The sequence below is a fragment of the Saccostrea echinata genome, unplaced genomic scaffold, assembly GCF_033153115.1.
Source record: "Saccostrea echinata isolate AGI-Se365-2 ecotype Australia unplaced genomic scaffold, CSIRO_AGI_Sech_v1 ptg000084l, whole genome shotgun sequence".
In the NCBI taxonomy this organism is placed as follows: domain Eukaryota; kingdom Metazoa; phylum Mollusca; class Bivalvia; order Ostreida; family Ostreidae; genus Saccostrea; species Saccostrea echinata.
The window spans coordinates 986,605-1,004,968 of NW_026889833.1; the positions used below are offsets into that span (position 1 = coordinate 986,605).

The 18,364-nt window shown below is 33.3% G+C and overlaps 1 protein-coding gene across 1 annotated transcript in view; it reads left to right on the plus strand.

Annotated features, from left to right (window-relative positions):
• Positions 1-18,364, plus strand: part of LOC133176914 (serine-rich adhesin for platelets-like) — a 166,867-nt gene that overhangs the window by 26,879 nt on the left and 121,624 nt on the right. Inside the window, exons 18-31 of the mRNA XM_061311972.1 lie at positions 892-1,172; positions 2,622-2,865; positions 3,094-3,219; positions 5,363-5,491; positions 7,877-7,999; positions 8,297-8,419; positions 8,562-8,699; positions 9,485-9,613; positions 14,910-15,038; positions 15,192-15,320; positions 15,621-15,746; positions 16,068-16,199; positions 17,456-17,575; positions 17,976-18,113. Of these exons, the coding sequence (XP_061167956.1) occupies positions 892-1,172; positions 2,622-2,865; positions 3,094-3,219; positions 5,363-5,491; positions 7,877-7,999; positions 8,297-8,419; positions 8,562-8,699; positions 9,485-9,613; positions 14,910-15,038; positions 15,192-15,320; positions 15,621-15,746; positions 16,068-16,199; positions 17,456-17,575; positions 17,976-18,113 (2,067 nt within the window). The remainder of the gene's footprint in view (positions 1-891; positions 1,173-2,621; positions 2,866-3,093; positions 3,220-5,362; positions 5,492-7,876; positions 8,000-8,296; positions 8,420-8,561; positions 8,700-9,484; positions 9,614-14,909; positions 15,039-15,191; positions 15,321-15,620; positions 15,747-16,067; positions 16,200-17,455; positions 17,576-17,975; positions 18,114-18,364) is intronic.

Here is an 18,364-nt window from a genome sequence, read left to right on the forward strand (position 1 = left end):
TTTTTATTCAATGACAATACCCCATACTTTCAAAACGTACATGCAGTTTAAATGGATAGACTTGTATTTATTTTATATACCTCCTGTTGTCTACTGATGTTAACAATTGCTGCTATTGAAAAGATAAAGCTCATTTAAGATATATTAGTGAAGAGATATTTCTGGAACACGGAGTATTCCAACATCTACTTTATATTGTGTAGTACAACAAATTAAAGAAGGAGAGAAATTCAGTTAAAGAAAAAGAGTTTGTTAGCCTAGTAAACGAACACTCACAAATTAAAAAAGGCTTGGATATTTGCTCATAAGAACAACTCTAAGAGCAGAAAAATATGGTTTCATTTCTAACCCTACCAACTCTTTCCCTCTGCCCAATTCCATTCCATTTTTCAATGTTTTGCCCATGTGAATCAATTGTAGACAGTGGAATACTCAGTGTCTCAGAAGTTTCGCTAGTTTTTAAAATTGTTTGATAATAAATATCTACAATAGGCGTTCTTTAAAAAACACTCATTTTGAAAATTAGCAATGGAACAAAAGTACAAATAAAACGTTAACTTATTCATGAAAACTGCATATAAAATAAGAAAATAGCAATTATTGTCATTTTATTAAAAACATGATTTAAAACTATAAATATTTTATTTTTAAAATATTTTGAAAAATAAGTTCACGAAAAAATTCTCAGAAATTTCTAGGAACACTTTATATCATTCTTTTCAAAATTGAAATTATGATAAAAAATATCGATATTGTTCATAGTACTATTATTAATTATTGTGTTTATCCGAATCAGTTATAGAATCAATTTTTTTTCAAAATGAGATGTTTCAAGTTTTTATTTTACATGTTTGTGACCCTCACGAAAATTCAAAACTTCTATATTTCCAGCCAACTATCCACCGGAGATAAAGAATGGCAATGTTACAATAGAGGTATCAGTTGGCGGAAACTTCACACTACAACTTATTGCTGAGGATCAAAATGGAGGGGATACCATCTCCTTGTTTCTTAATAGTGATACTCCATCTGGACTTAGTGTGGATAATACAACAAAAATACTGACTTGGAGTGAAGTTCAAGACAGCAACTCCATGTCAATCCAGATCACAGCATCAGACGGAAAGGCTCAGTCGCTGTGGACACCAAAAATTAAACTTTGCAAATGTCAGGTAACTAGATTTGATGAATACATTAGTAGAATTTGTGGTGGAATACTCTTTCAGCATTCTTTCAGCATTCATTTCCTTTTTCAAATGTACTTTATCTTATTCAATAATAAAAATTTGCTAAGGACATGAAAGTTTACCAGAGTAAAGATTTAATTTTAAATTATTTATAAAGATATACAGAGTATGAAGATAAACATCTTTCAGAGAAAAGTGTAAAGCACCTGTATTGATAAGGTGGCTTCATGCTATCTTTTTGTCTGTTGTCGTGCGCAATTAATTTTATATAAATTCCACGTTCTTCTTGGAAACAGGTGAACCATTTTTAACATGTTGCACGACCTTTGACATATCTCTACCATTTTTGCTTCAACCAATACAAATTAAACGGTCACGGCAGCCTAGTGGCATGGCGCTCGCTTCGTGATCGGGAGACCCAGGTTTGATTCTTGTTCGCCCCGCAGCGTCAAACTTAAGACGTAAACATGGGAAGTGATTGTTCCTTTGCCAAGCGCCCGGCATTAGAAGTGAAAGTCACGGTTCTTTCTTATGAGACCTTGAAAAAGAGAGGTCCCGTGTCACGGTAGGCGTTAGCACGATAAAGAATCCTTACTGCTCAATGGCCCTGAGTCCCGAGTATAGGTTTAAATTTTAACGTCGACGTCTCTGTATGAGTGAAAAATTCTTGAATTTTAAACAAGATTAATAAGTTAAACAAGATGCAACCAACCATACCAATTGAAATTTGTTTGCTTCGTACAATTATAGATTATAATTTTCATACGCATGATCTTGGATATGTTAAAATTGTTCACATTAATATGTTTCTTTGCCAAACTATGTGATAACGATGAGTAGTTTTTAGCCTTTTTCACACAATAGCCCGACTCTACACAGGAGAAAAATTGTTACAGGTCACAAACAGGGATAAGAAGTAACTGTATAACACAGAATCGCGGTTACTGCAGAATTACATATTTTCCTTTCGTCAATTTTTTGTGGTTTGAGGTAGAACTATTAGTTCGTGGGGATTTGATTTCGTGGATGATGAATTGTTGAGTATTTATAACATTTTACATTTTGTGGTTGACATATATTCGTGGATCTTTCATACCTCGAAAACAATGAAAATTAACACCCCACGAAAATTAGTGATTAAGCAGTATTTTGAAAACTTAAGTGTATTTTGCCTACAAATTAAGCTTTTAGAGTCAACGAAATTTTTATAATTAAATCATGAGGATGTATGTTGCCTATTTCATTAAATTGACAAGTTATATAAGAAAATATAAGTTATATTCATCCGATTTTGTGTAGACACTTATGTCAATCAGGTGTCGATTAGTATTATTTCTTTCTTTCTTATTTTTTGAATAGACACATTTCTTTGTCAAATTAAAACTGTGCCTTTTTGCATTTCTGTCTCTTACTACTTTCTCTCTTCCTGCCTAGAATGGTGCTACCTGTGGCTTCAATGTAGACAGTAGTGACCAGTTTTATATTGTCCCCTGTACCTGTGTAACTGGTTATGATGGAGACTTCTGTCAGAATGACATGGATGGTTGTGCGGCCAGTCCTTGTTTTCCTGGAGTGACTTGTTCTGATGTTCTGGCTCGTGATCTAGCAACTACTCCAGACGGATTCCAGTGTGGCTCGTGTCCCACTCATCTAGTTGGCAATGGAACCAACTGTTCAGGTATATTATGTACTTTTATATGTATGATATTTTTTTAACAATCTTATAGATATCAATGTCACTAGCTTTTTTTAACTTTTAAGACATATATGCATATGCTAGTGTTATAGCTTCAACAATGCAACAGTTTAATTTATGATATCTTACATTAATATAAGAGATCTATTTAATATTAAGGAATATTAAAAGAAAAAAATTATAAAGTAAAAAATTTTCATACTTTTGCAGACAAGGATGAATGTGTGGAAAACCAGCCTCCTCTTTGTAGCCAGAATTGTACAAACATTGCTAATGGCTACACCTGCTCCTGTGTTAGTGGCTATATTTTGGGCAGTGATCACAGTACTTGTCAAGGTGAGTGTTGAAGGTTTATAATCCTCATCAAAATTTTAAGGTTTGGTCGAGATGGTTAGAAAATGCTCTTTTTACGATAGCATGGCATATTAATATTGACGTAGTTTTTTTCCGATTTCCACGGAATCACAACGTCTGTTCGATTCGCGGGTAGTAAATTACGCAGATTTTTAGATTGCCACAATATGCCTTAAATTGTACTTTAAGTACGCCGGGGAAAATTTCCGCGGAAAATTGTGACCGCGTATATCCGCATAATATTCTACCCGCGGGTTGAACAGAAACTATGAATCCGCGGAACATATAATGACCCTGTGGAGAAAAATACATTTACAGTATGTTGACATGCAAGACAATTGAGTGAACATCCCAGATACTGTATAGCTGTTTATATCCTGGATAGTCATCGGGAATCAAGTGATAATTATGGTGGAACATTTCTAATCCCTTTTGCAGTTTAACTACCTACAGAATATTGTCCTGAAGACGCATTAAGTGCCCTTATTCATATCAACTATAGCCATGTTAATATTCAGTTAGCACAATTTCCAAGAGATGATTTCTTTCTAATGGTGCACATTGTGCTTAGATGTGATCTATTCACATGTTATTTCTCACATTTTACCTACAAGATTGAATATTTAATGTTCACATGCAAGATATGTGTGTTAACTCGCAAATTTTCATGGGACATGCAGTTTAAATGTGTGTTAGATAATTAGCTCGCATGACACATTAAACTTTGCAATTTGACATAATTATCATCCATGTTAAAAAAAATCCGTAAACAAAAAGCATGTTGATATTAATAAATTGCATGTTGACAAAAGTATTATCCATGTCTTCATAAATAAGTTGTATGTCAACATACTCAAATTGAATATTAAAATTGTTTATTGCATGTTTCATAAAATTCCATATTGCAAGTAAGATGTCACATCTTACATGATGTTATAAATAAGTTCACATGATTATCTTGCATGAAATCATATTCTGTAGGCAGTCAACTAGCATATAGGCGGTCGAAACATGTCATCATGTCACAGTGGCATACTTTTGCCCCTATGCAAGTTATTTTCTATGAATTATTCACTCCTCCATGGCACCTGATCCCACCTCTGATGTTTTTGGAGGCCCATGTTTGCTCTGCTCCCGATTTGTATTGTTTAAATGGACTTTGAGCTTGAATACTGTTCGTTATCCCCATATTTCATTACATATGTATGAAGACTTGCACGATAATTATGTCAATGTATGAATTATGTTGCCATGCGATATAGTATTATTATTAGCATGTAAATAAAAATATTGAAAATGTATCTCCTTTCGAAAGGTCACCTTATCTACGTTGACAAGAGACTTGAGTGTGTAGTCATTTTTTTATTTTAAAAAATCAACTAATGATAAAATGAATGTTGCAGTAGTTTATTTTTTATTCTCTAAAGATAAAATTATTAATGATGCGCCATCTTAATTAATAATGATACAACATTCATTAATGATAAGATATTTAATTAGAGGTCAAAAATTTTGCAAAATTTTATCTTCAGTGAACAAAAAAATCAACTTTTGCAACATTCTGTCATAAGAGGATTTTTTTAATCAGTAATGGTTGCTTCAATGCTATCATGCTAATAACTATATTTTATATGAAATTAACTTCAACATGTAAGCGTCAAAATGTAACTAATAAGAAAAAACGGTTATTATTTTAAAAAAGATAATCATATATCAAAATAAGGTAGTTAAGCAATACGTAGGCCAACATGTAATTGATTTACATGGACAGGCAAAGACATTAAATATTTTCACTGAAATATATTAAAATAGGGAATTAAGTATAAACATCAGTTTTGTTAATTAGCATTTCACAACGTTATTCGAATGATTTTATCAACTGGCAGTTTATTTAATTAAATAAAGATGGCACATTTAACCTTCACAAAAACTAAGAAGCTTTGTTCCAAATAATTGAAACTATTGAAATTTTTGAAATTTCAAATTTATTTTTGCCTGTCTGTGAATTATTTTCAGTTTTTGTTCATTCTCAATCTCAGTAAGAAGGAGGAAACAGTAGAAATTTCTGTTGTCAACTACAATTATAAATAATTGTTCACTAGATTTTTTTTAAAAAAAATTTCAGACATAGATGAATGTTTGATAAAGACGGACAAATGTGATGCTGCGACCACAGTTTGTAATAATACTGTGGGTTCTTACACGTGTGACTGTAAAACGGGCTTCAGCACTGATACAACCTATGCATGTACAGGTAAGATAATTGTGATTCATAATGGACTCTGTTTATGGGCATACAGGGTGTGATGGGTGGTAATATTCTTTTTATTTGTTCTGTTATCAGCTATATTCTTCTATGCACCACAAACAAAAATTTCCGGAAAAAAATTCCGAAATCTTTAAGAATTTATTTTTAAAAAACTAATTCTGTTAACTTGCTGTTAAGTACAGTGTCCAGAGAATAAGAAGAAAAGAAACTGTAAGCGTTCCCTTTTTAGTTCACCTGAGCCGAAGGCTCAAGTGAGCTTTTCTGATCACTTTTTGTCCGGCGTCCGTCTGTCTGTCTGTCTGTCTGTCTGTAAACTATTAACATTTTCGACTTCTTCTCAAGAACCACTGGGCCAATTTCAACCAAACTTGCCACAAAGTATTCTTGGGTAAAGGGGATTCAAGTTTGTTCAAATGAAGGGCCACGCCCTCTTTTAATGGGGGGATAATAAAGAATTAGTGAAAAATTAATAGCATCTTTTAAAAACCTTCTTCTCAAGAACCAGAGGGCCAGGAAAGATGAAACTGTAGTGGAAGCATCCTCAGGTAGTGTAGATTCAAGTTTGTTCAAATCATGACCCCCGGGGGTAGGGCGGGGCCACAATGAGGGTCAAAGTTTTACATAGGAATATATAGGAAAAATCTTTAAAAATCTTCTTCTCAAGAACAGCAAAGCCATTAGGAGTCATATTTATATGGAAGCATCCTCAGGTAGTGTTGTTTCAAGTTTGTTAAAATCATGACCCCCCGGGGGTAGGGCGGGGCCACAATGGAGGATTAAAGTTTTACATAGAAATATATAAGAAAATTTAAAAATCTTCTTCTCAAGAACAGCAAAGCCATGATGAGTCATATTTATATGGAAGCATCCTCAGGTAGTGTAGATTCAAGTTTGTTCAAATTATGACCCCGGGAGTAGGGCGGGGCCACAATGGAGGATCAAAGTTTTACATAGAAATATATAGGAAAAATCTTTAAAAATCTTCTTCTCAAGAACAGCAAAGCCAAGATTGGTCATATTCATATGGAAGCATCCTCAGGTAGTGTAGATCCAAATTTATTCAAAACTTAACCCCCGGGGGTAGGATGAGGCCACTATGGAGGATCAAAGTCTTAAATAGAAATATATAGGAAAATATCTACTTCTGAAGAACTGCAAAGCCATGATTAGTCATTTTGATATGGGAGCATCCTCAGGTAGTGTAGATTCAAGTTTGATAAAATGATGACCACCGGGGATAGGGTCGGGCCACAATAGGGGATCGAAAATTTTAGGAACATTTGGAAAGTATCTTCTTCTCAAGAACTGAAAATCATGTTTAGTCATTTTGATAAGAAAGCTTCCTCAGGTAGTGTAAATTCAATTTTGTTCAAATGATAACCCCCGGGGGTAGGGCGGGGCCCAATGGGGGTCGAAAGTTTTACATAAGGACATGTAGAAAAAATATTTCTTCTCAAGAACAGAAAAGCTATGTTTAGTCATACTGATATAAATCTTCTCAGGTAGTGTAGATTCAAGTTTGTTCAAATGATGACCCCTGGGATACGGAGGAATATATGGGAAATTTTTTTAAAAAAATCTTCTCAAGTACAACAAAGCCATTTGTTATATTTACATGGAAGCATCATCAGGTAGTTTAAATTTCAAGCCAACCCACCCCACCCCACCCCCATTGGTAATCTTTTTCAATACTGAACTGACTTGTGTTTTTGCTTAGCCAATGTGCTCAGGTGAGCGTTGTGGTCCATGGGCCTCTTGTTTTTAGGAAAACTCTGTAATTTAAAAAATCTTCTCACTGAAAATGACTAAATACATAAGATTTTTTAGAATTCAATTTTTTATGTTTTTAATATTCATTGAATTACTTCAGTCTTTATATATAATTTGTTTGTAATTGTAATCTTTATATATAAAGACTTCAGTCTTTATATATAATTTGTTTGTACTGTGTAATTATAATCTTTGATATTCTAGATATCCTAAGAATCCAAACAATATGATTTAATTCGTTTCAAGATAGTTGTCGTTATATATGAGCTATGGAATGTACAACATTGAACCTGTTTTATAATAAAGTTGTTCTTTTGCTATAGTTCTATTTTAAATGCATTATTTTAGGCTGTAACTTACTCTGCAATATATTTTCTGCTTAGCTCTTCCTATTCTGTACTTTATTTATACAATACCAAAAATATTTATTTCTATGTCCGTATAATCCACCCTCTTTTTGGTATCCGAAAAATTGAAATTCTTATCTTTGGAACTCAATTTTGCTATCTGCTCATTCTTATCCATACAAAAATGTCATATCAATACTTTCAATGATAACAGATAGAATGACGATAATTTTTATCCAATTTTGTTTTTCAGATATCAATGAATGCTCCTCCAACCCCTGCCCGGTCAATTCCAGGTGCGAGAACACTGTGAGCAGTTACACTTGTACCTGTAACTTTGGATATGAAAAGAACACACAGACCAATACATGTGAAGGTGAGTTCAGATCCCGCATGTTATTACATGTACGTATGCTTTATGTTAAATCTTTGTTTTAGGCTTTATGTGTGAATATGAAAACTTTATTTAAAAAAAATATTTGGATCCTTTTTTTCCATAAGCAAAAATTTATGCTGATTTAAATAATTACATTTTCTGTCATTTTTAAAAATCATTTTCTATTTTCAAACGAATTTTTACGCTTTTCACTGAATTTAGAAGCTACTAGATGACTATAATTACTACTATATGACTTTAATTACAAATACTATTCCTTCTGACCTTGATTTTTAGACAGAGATGAGTGTGCGGGATCCAACAATTGTCAACAGAAGTGTGTAGATGGTGTGGGGACCTACACATGTTCCTGTAACACGGGGTACCGTCTCAATGAGACCGATTTAGTCAGCTGTTTACGTATGTTTATAAATATCAGGCATTTCATAATTCTCCGCAGTAAAATACATTTATGCCAATTCGTTTGGGAAAATTCTTACAATAGGTATAACAATTGACGAGGTTATTTCAGATTTTAATGTTCATGTATCTTTTTATCTAGCTGAAAATGAGTGTACAGCAATCAAGAAATCAACCTGTGATGGAGGAAGTGGTCGAGCTTCATGTGCCGTGTCTAATGGAGACGTCCTATGTTCTTGTCCCTCTGGTTACGCACTCAATGGAACAAATTACTGTATTGGTAATATGACATACTAACATTAATGCTGACAGAAATTAACAAAATCATGGACAATGGTAGTAATTTTATGCGTAATCGAAGATAAGCAAAAGTTGTTTTCCTCACCATAACTTAAAATGCTATAATTTGCTGATATTTATTTGCGCATAATATAATTTGGTTTTAAAGGCATATCAAATATAAGGCAAAAGATCAATACGAAATATGACGATAAAGAACAGTAATCAAGCTCAAAAGTCCATTGGAACATTACAAATTGGGGACAGAGCTAGCACGTATCCTAAAAAACATCAGAGGTGGGATCAGGTACCATGTAAGAGCATCCCCTGTCCACCGGTCACTCCTGCCGTGTGCTCCTATAATGATCGAGCGAACGGAAAAAAAATCCGAAGACAATTCAGTGCGAATATAATAGCTTTTTATTAATTAAATATGATATATCTTTGAGATGCTTGGAAATAAAATTAAAATGTTGATGTTGCCAGGAAAATGGAAATAATATACATTCTCTTTTTGTTATATTACCATCTGCAGACTTTTGTTCTATTCAGGTTTTAAATATTATAATTTAGACCAATTAATTAAAAGCAACAAATATTTTTTTTTTTCAGAAATTTCGGTTACTAGTCTATTCATCATTTCTTATTTTATTTTTCACATTTATTTTCCTTCTAATTAAATCTTTATCATCAGATTTCAATTAACAATAAAAAGTAAAGAAGATATAATCGAATTAATGTTAAGCTATTGTGACAGAGTGTATCATAGATTTATATATATTTTAGATATTGACGAATGTAGCACTGGAGCTGATAATTGTGTGAAGACAAAGAGTGACTGTATCAACTTACAGCGTGGCTTTAACTGTCAATGTAAATCTGGATACAAAGCACTTAGTGCTTTCGTCTGTGCAGGTATATTATATATTGCTTACATAATGAGGTCTGAAGTCTTGAAATATGTACGTTAAGTATATATTTTTTAGTGTGTGTTTGAGGTATCAAGCAAGGAGTAAGCCCTTTAATTCTATTGTATTAAATTCGTGCAGAAGAGCGGTTTGTGTTGCTACATGTAAGTATTGCATCTGGTATTTCAGTAGTTAACAAGTCATTTTTAAAGCAGTTTCTGTATATGCCCCCCCCCCTTCCCAAAAAATTTAAAGGAGGTTACGTTTTCATCTTGTGTTCTTTTGTCTGTTGAAATTTTTATATTTGGGACATCTAGATAAACGATGAAATCAAGAAGGAATCTGTTAGATATTTTGAATTAGGTCAACCAGAATTTTGTCTATCAATACTGAAGCTACAACAAAAAACAGAATTTAACAATGTGTAAATCATTTCAAATGTATCATCTCATTAGGTTATTTTTTCAGCTATCTAGAGTCAACTTTTGAAAAGCAATTATTTTTACAGATAGGGTATGGATGTTTGTCTCAAACTGTAAATTCTAATTCTCATACATGTTTTGTCTAGTTGATAAAATAATCTGGATAAAATTATTATATTTTCAAAATATAATAGTAATGGGTGAATTGAAACAAATTAAGTATTGATGAGCATACAATTTTTAGACAAAATGAAATGGAATACTTCTAAAACTTTACTACTGTGGTTTTATTAATTTCGTGGAGATAAGATTTCGTGATTTCGATACTTTTTTTTCATATGTAAACCCGTGGAATGCTAAATCGTCCTACAATGTATACTGCCATTTGTGAAATATTTAGGCTTTACCAAAAAAAAACGGAGACTGGTGCTTAACAAAAAATGATGACACCCCACTTATTTTTATTAAAAATCTTCTTCTCAAGAACCACTGGGCCAGAAAAGCTGAAACGTATGTGGAAGCATTCTTGAATAGTGCAGATTCTAAATTGTTCAAATCATGACCCCCGGGGGTAGGACGGGGCCACAATAGGAAATCCAAGTTTCACATTGAAATATATAAGAAAAATCTTTAAAAATCTTCTTCTCAAGAACCACTGGACCAGAAAAGCTGAAACTTAGGTGGAAGCATCCTCAAGTAGTGTAGATTCTAAATTGTTCAAATCAAGACTTCCGTGGGTGATACAATAAGTATTACAAGGGGGGGGGGGGGAATCTGATAAAGAACAGCACGGCCAAAGTTACTCAGGTGAGCGATGTGACCCATGGGCCTCTTGTTTTCAAAATTGACTTTCGTAAATTCACTTATTTTTGGGGGTAAAATTTTGAGAAAAACATATTGGTTCGTAAGGATTTGATTTCGTACTCTTCATTTTGAATTTTAGAGATTTCGTTGAGGACTTCAATTAATGAAAATAACGACAATTAAATCCCGTAAATAATACTGGTTTCACAGTATTTTAGTTTTTCAAAATTTCTTTTAAAGTGATACAAAAATGTATAGATTGACAAAGGCCATCGCTAAAATGAAGGAATTTGAACATCATAGAAAGATGACGAGTTCTTAAATTTTACAGATAAAATGTGTCATTTACAACCGAAAAAGCATCTAATATTTGTGTTTGTAGCACGTCCTTTACTTATGAAAATCTGCAAGTGCTATTTTCGATATGATTGTTGATTACACGTATGCTGTAAACAATTGCTATATGATCAGTAAACAATGGATAACCTCATACATCGAGATATGTTCAAATAGAAATTGGCACTGGAGTTTAAATTTGTAGATTTTTAATCACAATCATACATGTTCAATCCGATTGCCAATTATTCCACTTTTTAGGTCACCTGAGTAAACTCAGGTGACCTATTGCTATCCGTTTTCGTCCGTCGTCGTACGTCGTTCGTCGGTCGTAAACTTTTGAACATTTTTAGCTTCTTCTCTGGAACCACTGAACCAATTACATCCAAATTTGGTATACAACATTTATGGGTGAAGGGGAACAAAAATTGTGAATTTCATGGTCCCTGCCCCCCTGGGGCCTGAGGGGTGGGGCTAAAACCACCAAAAATAATGCAATCTTTAAAAATCTTCTTCTTTACTCCTGGACATCAAGCAGTCAAACTGTTGGCATCATTGTAATGAGCATTGAGCCCTCTACCAAAATTGTGAAATTCATGGCCCCAGGGTCAGGGGTTCTGGTCCCAGGGTGGGGCTATATAGATCATATAGTGAAAGTGTGTTATTTCTTCTTCTCTGCTCCTGGGTATTAAATAAAGTTACTAAGTACATAGTTATGATGAGTAAGAGTGCCTCTTCCAAAATTGTGAAATTCATGGCCCCAGGGTCAGGGGTTCTGGTGTTAGAGCGGGGCTCTATTGATTATATAGTGAAAATGCATTAATTCTTTGAAAATCTTCTTCTCTGCTCCTGGGTATCAAATAAAGTAACTAAGTACATAGTTATGATACGCAAGAGTGCCTCTTTCAAAATTGGGAAATTCATGGCCCCAGGGTCAGGGGTTTTGGTGTTAGGGCGGGGCTCTATAGATTATATAGTGAAAATGCATTAATTCTTTGAAAACCTTCTTCTTTGCTCCTGGGTATTGAATAAATTAATTAAGTACATAGTTATGATGAGCTAAAGTGCCTTTTTAAAAATTGTGAATTTCATGGCCCCAGGGTCAGGGGTTCTGGTGTTAGGGCGGGGCTCTATCGACTATATAGTGAAAATGCATTAATTCTTTGAAAATCTTCTTCTTTGCTCCTGGGTATTAAATAAAGTAACTAAGTACATAGTTATGATGAGCAAGAGTGCCTTTTTAAAAATTGTGAATTTCATGGCCCCAGGGTCAGGGGTTCTGGTGTTAGGGCGGAGCTCTATTGATTATATAGTGAAAATGCATTAATTCTTTAAAAATCTTCTTCTCTGCTTCTGGATATTTAATAAAGTTGCTAAGTACATAGTTATGATGAGCAAGAGTGCCTCTTCCAAAATTGTACAAATTTCATGGTCCCAGGGTCAGGGGTTCTGGTGTTAGGGCGGGGCTCTATCGACTATATAGTGAAAATGCATTAATTCTTTGAAAATCTTCTCCTCTGCTCCTGGGCATTAAGGTGACAAACTAAGTACATAGTTATGATGAGGAGGTGAGTTTCTTCCAGAATTGTGAAAGCCATGGCCCGTGGGTCAGGGGTTCTGGTGTTAGGGCGGGGCTCTATTGATTATATAGTGAAAATGCTTTAATTCTTTGAAAATCTTCTTCTCTGCTCCTGGGTATTATTTAAACAAACTAAGTGCATGGTTATGATGCATAAGGATGCCTTTTCAAAAATTGTGAATTTCATGGCCCCAGGGTCAGGGGTTCTGGTGTTAGGGCAGGGCTCTATTGATTATATAGTGAAAATGCATTGATTCTTTGAAAATCTTCTTCTCTGCTACTGGAGACTATTTAAACAAACTAAGTGCATGGTTATGATGCATAAGGATGCCTTTTCCAAAATTGTGAAATTCATGGCCCCAGGGTCAGGGGTTCTGGTGTTAGGCGGGGCTCTATTGATTATATAGTGAAAATGCATTGATTCTTTGAAAATCTTCTTCTCTGCTACTGGAGATTATTTTAACAAACTAAGTGCATGATTATGATAGACAAGGATGCCTCTTCCAAAATTTTTAAATATGTCGTTTCAGTTTTGGGTGTTCTTGAGGGGGGGGGGGGGGGCTCTATTGATTATATAGTGAAAAAGCATTAATTCTATTAATTAATCATTAATTAATCCTGTCGGCTCCTTAGTGTTGAGCTGATAAATAAATTGCTTAGCTATGATAAAAATGGGAGCTTCGAACAGAATTTTCAAATCTTGTGGTCCTTGGGTCAGGGGTTCTGGCATAACGAGAGGGGGGGGGGGATGTTGATAATATAGTGGAAAAGTGTTAATTCTTTGAAGTCCATAGTAATGATGATGAGGGTAACTCTTCAAAATTTGTAAATTTCTTGACCCTTGGGTTCTGGTGTTAGGGTAAGGCTTTGTTGAATCTGTATTGAAAATGCATTGTACCTGTGAAATTCTTCTCTGCTTCTTGGCATATCGGAAGCAAACTGAATAAAAGTTTAAATGATATGAGTAAGCGTATTTCTACCAGATTTTTAAACATCTGGACCATTCGTCTAAGCATTCTGGTCCTGGGCAGGGCTCTATTAATTTGTATTCTACTGAGAGAAGTTATTCCCCTTTTCCATTCACCTTTGATAATTAATCACTGTAAATAATGTATTTAAAAGGTTAATAGAATAAGATAATTATGCAAGAATGTTTATCGTATAATTCAAAAAGTACTTTCTTAGTTTTAATAATCAGGTAGACCTGTAAGTAATAGATAAATAAAAATGAGACAAAAATAACTTATCTTATTAAAAGTTCTTCAAAGACCATAAGAGGTCAATGCTAGAGGTCTTAATATGGGTTTATAAATAGTACAGAAGCACTAATAGTTTGTTAATAGGCTGCATGGTGATTAGTGTTAAGTGGGGGACAGATTAGAACTCAATTTCTGAGTGAATACTAGACTAATTATTTTGTTGATCCTGATCTTCCTACTTCTCTTGTTTTTGTTCCTCTGCTCTGCCTCTGGGTATTAAGTAATCAAAGTAAGCATGCTAACTGTATAGTTATAATGAGCAATAGTGCCTCTTTCAAAATTGTGAATTACATGGCCTCTGGTTTAAAATACAAACCAAATTCAATAGTTGGAAAGTTGTTACACAATACTCAGGTGACCTATAAGGCCCGTGGGCCTCTTGTTTAACTTGACTATACAGAAACAGGATACAAGTATTAAAATATAGATGAATAGAAAGTTCACTCAATCATGAACAGCATTTAAGAACACTTACTGCATCCTTCTTTTGGATGAGTGCTAGGTTCTTACAATACTCATCCAAAACACCGACGCTGATATTTACTGAATGATTTTTCTGTGACAAAGAAAGTACACTGCATAAAAATTAGACTAATTGACAGATGAAACAAAAATCACAACAGTGAAATACATCGAGGCTAAAGTAATGAAAGAGAAATAGATGAATTACCAAGGGAAAAATACAATTTTTTTTAGGTTAAAATCGTTAAATTTTTTTTATAAACATTTGTCCACATTATTCTATTATATGATGAGAACGCTTTATAAAGTAGAAATGAGCAAAAGAATATTTTTCAATAGCTAGACAAGATAGATTAGGATAAAATTTATATCTTGCATATTTTGACAAATAAAGAAGACCATTATCATATGTAACATTTACTCCCTAACCTTATCTTTTAGATATTGATGAATGTGCATCATCCAGCAACAACAGTTGTATCAGCCCTGCCACCTGTACAAACAATGAGGGAGGATACCTTTGTGTGTGCCCCTCAGGTTATGTCTCCTCCGGTCAATATAGCTGTAATGGTAAGTTGTTCCTATCTTTCCTTATTGAAATGCCTTGGAAAAATTCTTCATTCTGATTACGTTTCTTATAGCAGATCTTAAATTTTGAAAGCAAACATTGTCAATTTTGTGGGGAAAAAGACCAATAAAAAAGAATCCAATATTTATTTTCAGACATTAATGAATGTGCCTCTGCTGCTACACATGCATGTGATAAAAATTACGGAGAGTGTAGTAATACACCCGGTAGGTACACCTGTACCTGTAACAAAGGGTTTACTGGAAATGGATATGTATGTGCAGGTATGAACAATATTTGAAGTGAATTAATGGTGATCAATTTTCAGACATTATAAAATAACTTTTTTTCAAAAATGGTTCTTAAATACAGTTTTACTTGATAAAAAAACTTTTTGTTCTTGAAGGCTTATGAACTTAAGATAAATCAATCAAATATATGATTAAATAAATTTACTTGTCATATAAAATATACTTTATACGTATATTATGAAGGGGATTTCTTTTTATAAAAAAAAAGATGAAATATGTAGGCAACAATTTCTCGTAATTTTAGTGGTTCTAAAATGATAATAAAATCTTCAGATTTGAACGAGTGTGCATCAAGTACAACTAACAACTGTACCCAGATCTGTTTTAACAGTATTGGAAGCTATACCTGTTCCTGTCTAAATGGGTACCAGCTCGACGCAGACAAAATCACCTGTAATGGTAAATGTTTAACACCTTAAATTTTATTCTTTTATTTTTATGACAAGTTCTCAACACTTGTATCACTTGTCGTGACCAACCTTATGCCCCTCATGAGTTTTGTTAGTTCCATGTATTTTTAAGAGAATTGTTGCATATTGTAAATAAATACAAAGTAACAGATATATAAAACCTAAATCCTATCTTTTCCTCACTAAAATTCTTTTTATATCCAAATGGTGATATATATTCATATAAAAATATATTTACATGACAGATTCAAATAAAGTGAGTTTTTGTACATAAATGATTGCTAGCTTTATTTCATCATTTGAATTTCAGATGTGAATGAATGTAATGACACTTCTGCTAATGGTTGTTATAGCAACAGCTATTGTACTAACACGGTGGGAAGCTATACATGTTCCTGTCCTATTGATTACCGACTTAAAGGCGACGGAAAAACTTGTCAGTGTAAGTATTTTGACGTTTGTTGATTGAAGCTTAATGAATATCAATTTTGTAAATGAAAAAGTCCTTCTACATGTTCGACACATATTTGGAGGAAAACGATATTTGGTGTTAATAATTACAGAAATAGGTTTAGAAGATTTAGAATATTTACTTGAATGCTAGATATACAAGTTACTGTGAACTTTTTATCCCACTTGAATTTTAGGTAGTCTTCTGATAACGTCAGAAAATTGGTTTGAAGGAGTAGTTAAAGGAATGAACACCAGAAATAATCATTTGTAAAATTTATTTAAAAATGTTCTAGAATTTTTTTACCCCCCTAATTGAAGACCCTGGGACATATATCTTTTGGTTTCTCGGTCTGCATATCTTTCTGTCTGCAAAAATTTTAACCTTGATCATAACTTTTGATCAGTTGCGATTAGGGCTTTCATAATTCACAGGTGGTTTTCTTGTGACCAGCCCTTTCTATGGGTACCAACATTTTTTACCTCATTATCGTGACCTTGGAGTTTGACTTACCTTTGTTCTACTTTTTAATAGCTTTAACCTTGATCATGCTTTTACACAGTTGGTGCTAGGGCTCTTATTTTCCATATGTGTTTTCCATGTTGCAAGACTTTTCTTCGAGTATCAAACATTTCTGACCTCATGACGTTGACCTTAGAGTGTGACCCACTTTAGTCCGACTTTTGAAAAAATTGAACCTTAGACATAACTTTTGAAAGGTCTTTCATATTTCACTTGTATATTTCTTGTGCCAAGACCTTTTTTGGTTTACCAACACATTTGACCTTGGATTTTGACCTTCTTTTGTAAAGCTTTTTACCTGCTACCTTAAAGCTATAACGTTTGAACAGTTGCTGCTAGCGCCTTCATATTGCACTTAGACCTTCCTTCTTTAAGTATAAATAATTTTACCCATGACCTTGACCTTGGAGTTTGATATACTTTTTAAAAAAAGATGCCATATTGGGGCATCAGTGTTTCACATCTAAATATTTGTTAAATGCAAGATTCCATTTTAGAATTATTTTATCAATATAAATTCTATATGAATTTATATGAAAGGAGATGAAAATGTATTTCTAGATCAGACTTTTATATGGTGAATTTGACACAATGTTTTGTATATAACAACGCGTATATAAATGCTCGTATTGAAAGGTGATGGAGGTCATATTTCACCTTTTTTGGACCTGATTGAAAGTAAGTTGAATCGCTTCATAATAAGATAATAATGTATGTGTTTTAAGCCATTTACCAGTGTGCAGCCAATCATGGATGTAGCCATACCTGTGGCAGAAAAAACAATATAGACACCTGTTCTTGTCCTACTGGTATGGAATTGGATAACACAAATAAAACCTGTGTGGGTACGTATTACTATCATGCATTAGATATTTTTTTCCATCAGTACTCTAACAACAGGTATGTCATTAAATGTCATTCTAAAGAGGATGATGTCTGCAGAACTTGGTACAAGCTTGTTACTTAAATATATTCATTTATATTAAGTAATTACACCAGGAAGGGAATACTTTGAATTTTTTTTACTTATTTTTTTTTTGATTTAAGGCAAAAGATTTTCATTTTCTTAATTAAACTGAAAAATATTAAGCTTTTATCAGTTTAAATTGGTCAGCAATTTTGATGTCAATTTAAACTATTTTAATTTAAATAGGTGAATCAAAAGTTAATTTTTTCAGATCTTCAGACCTAAAAAATATACTAAAAATGATAAATTACAATTGATTTATTTTTTTAATAACAAAGACACAAATGAATGTGCTTCTCTATCCACCAACCTGTGCAGATTGGTAAACAATGTGGTTTGTTTGGACACCAACGGTTCTTATGTCTGTAACTGTGTCAACAGCTCCTATGTTAAAACCCAGGCCACTGTCTGTGTCGGTATGTAACCAATTTTATGTATGCTAATCTGCAGCTGATCCATCAATTTTCCTACAATACCAATAAACACCATATTTGGTTTTTACTTTTGACTTTATCTTATTTATTCAAGGTTGTAATTATTCAACTATCCACTTAGAATTCAGTACACTTAAAACACATTTTTTTTTCTTTTCACATGTTCATATAAAATTTATTTACAGTCAATTTCCATTAAAAAAATGACCAAAATATATGACTATGCATAGATC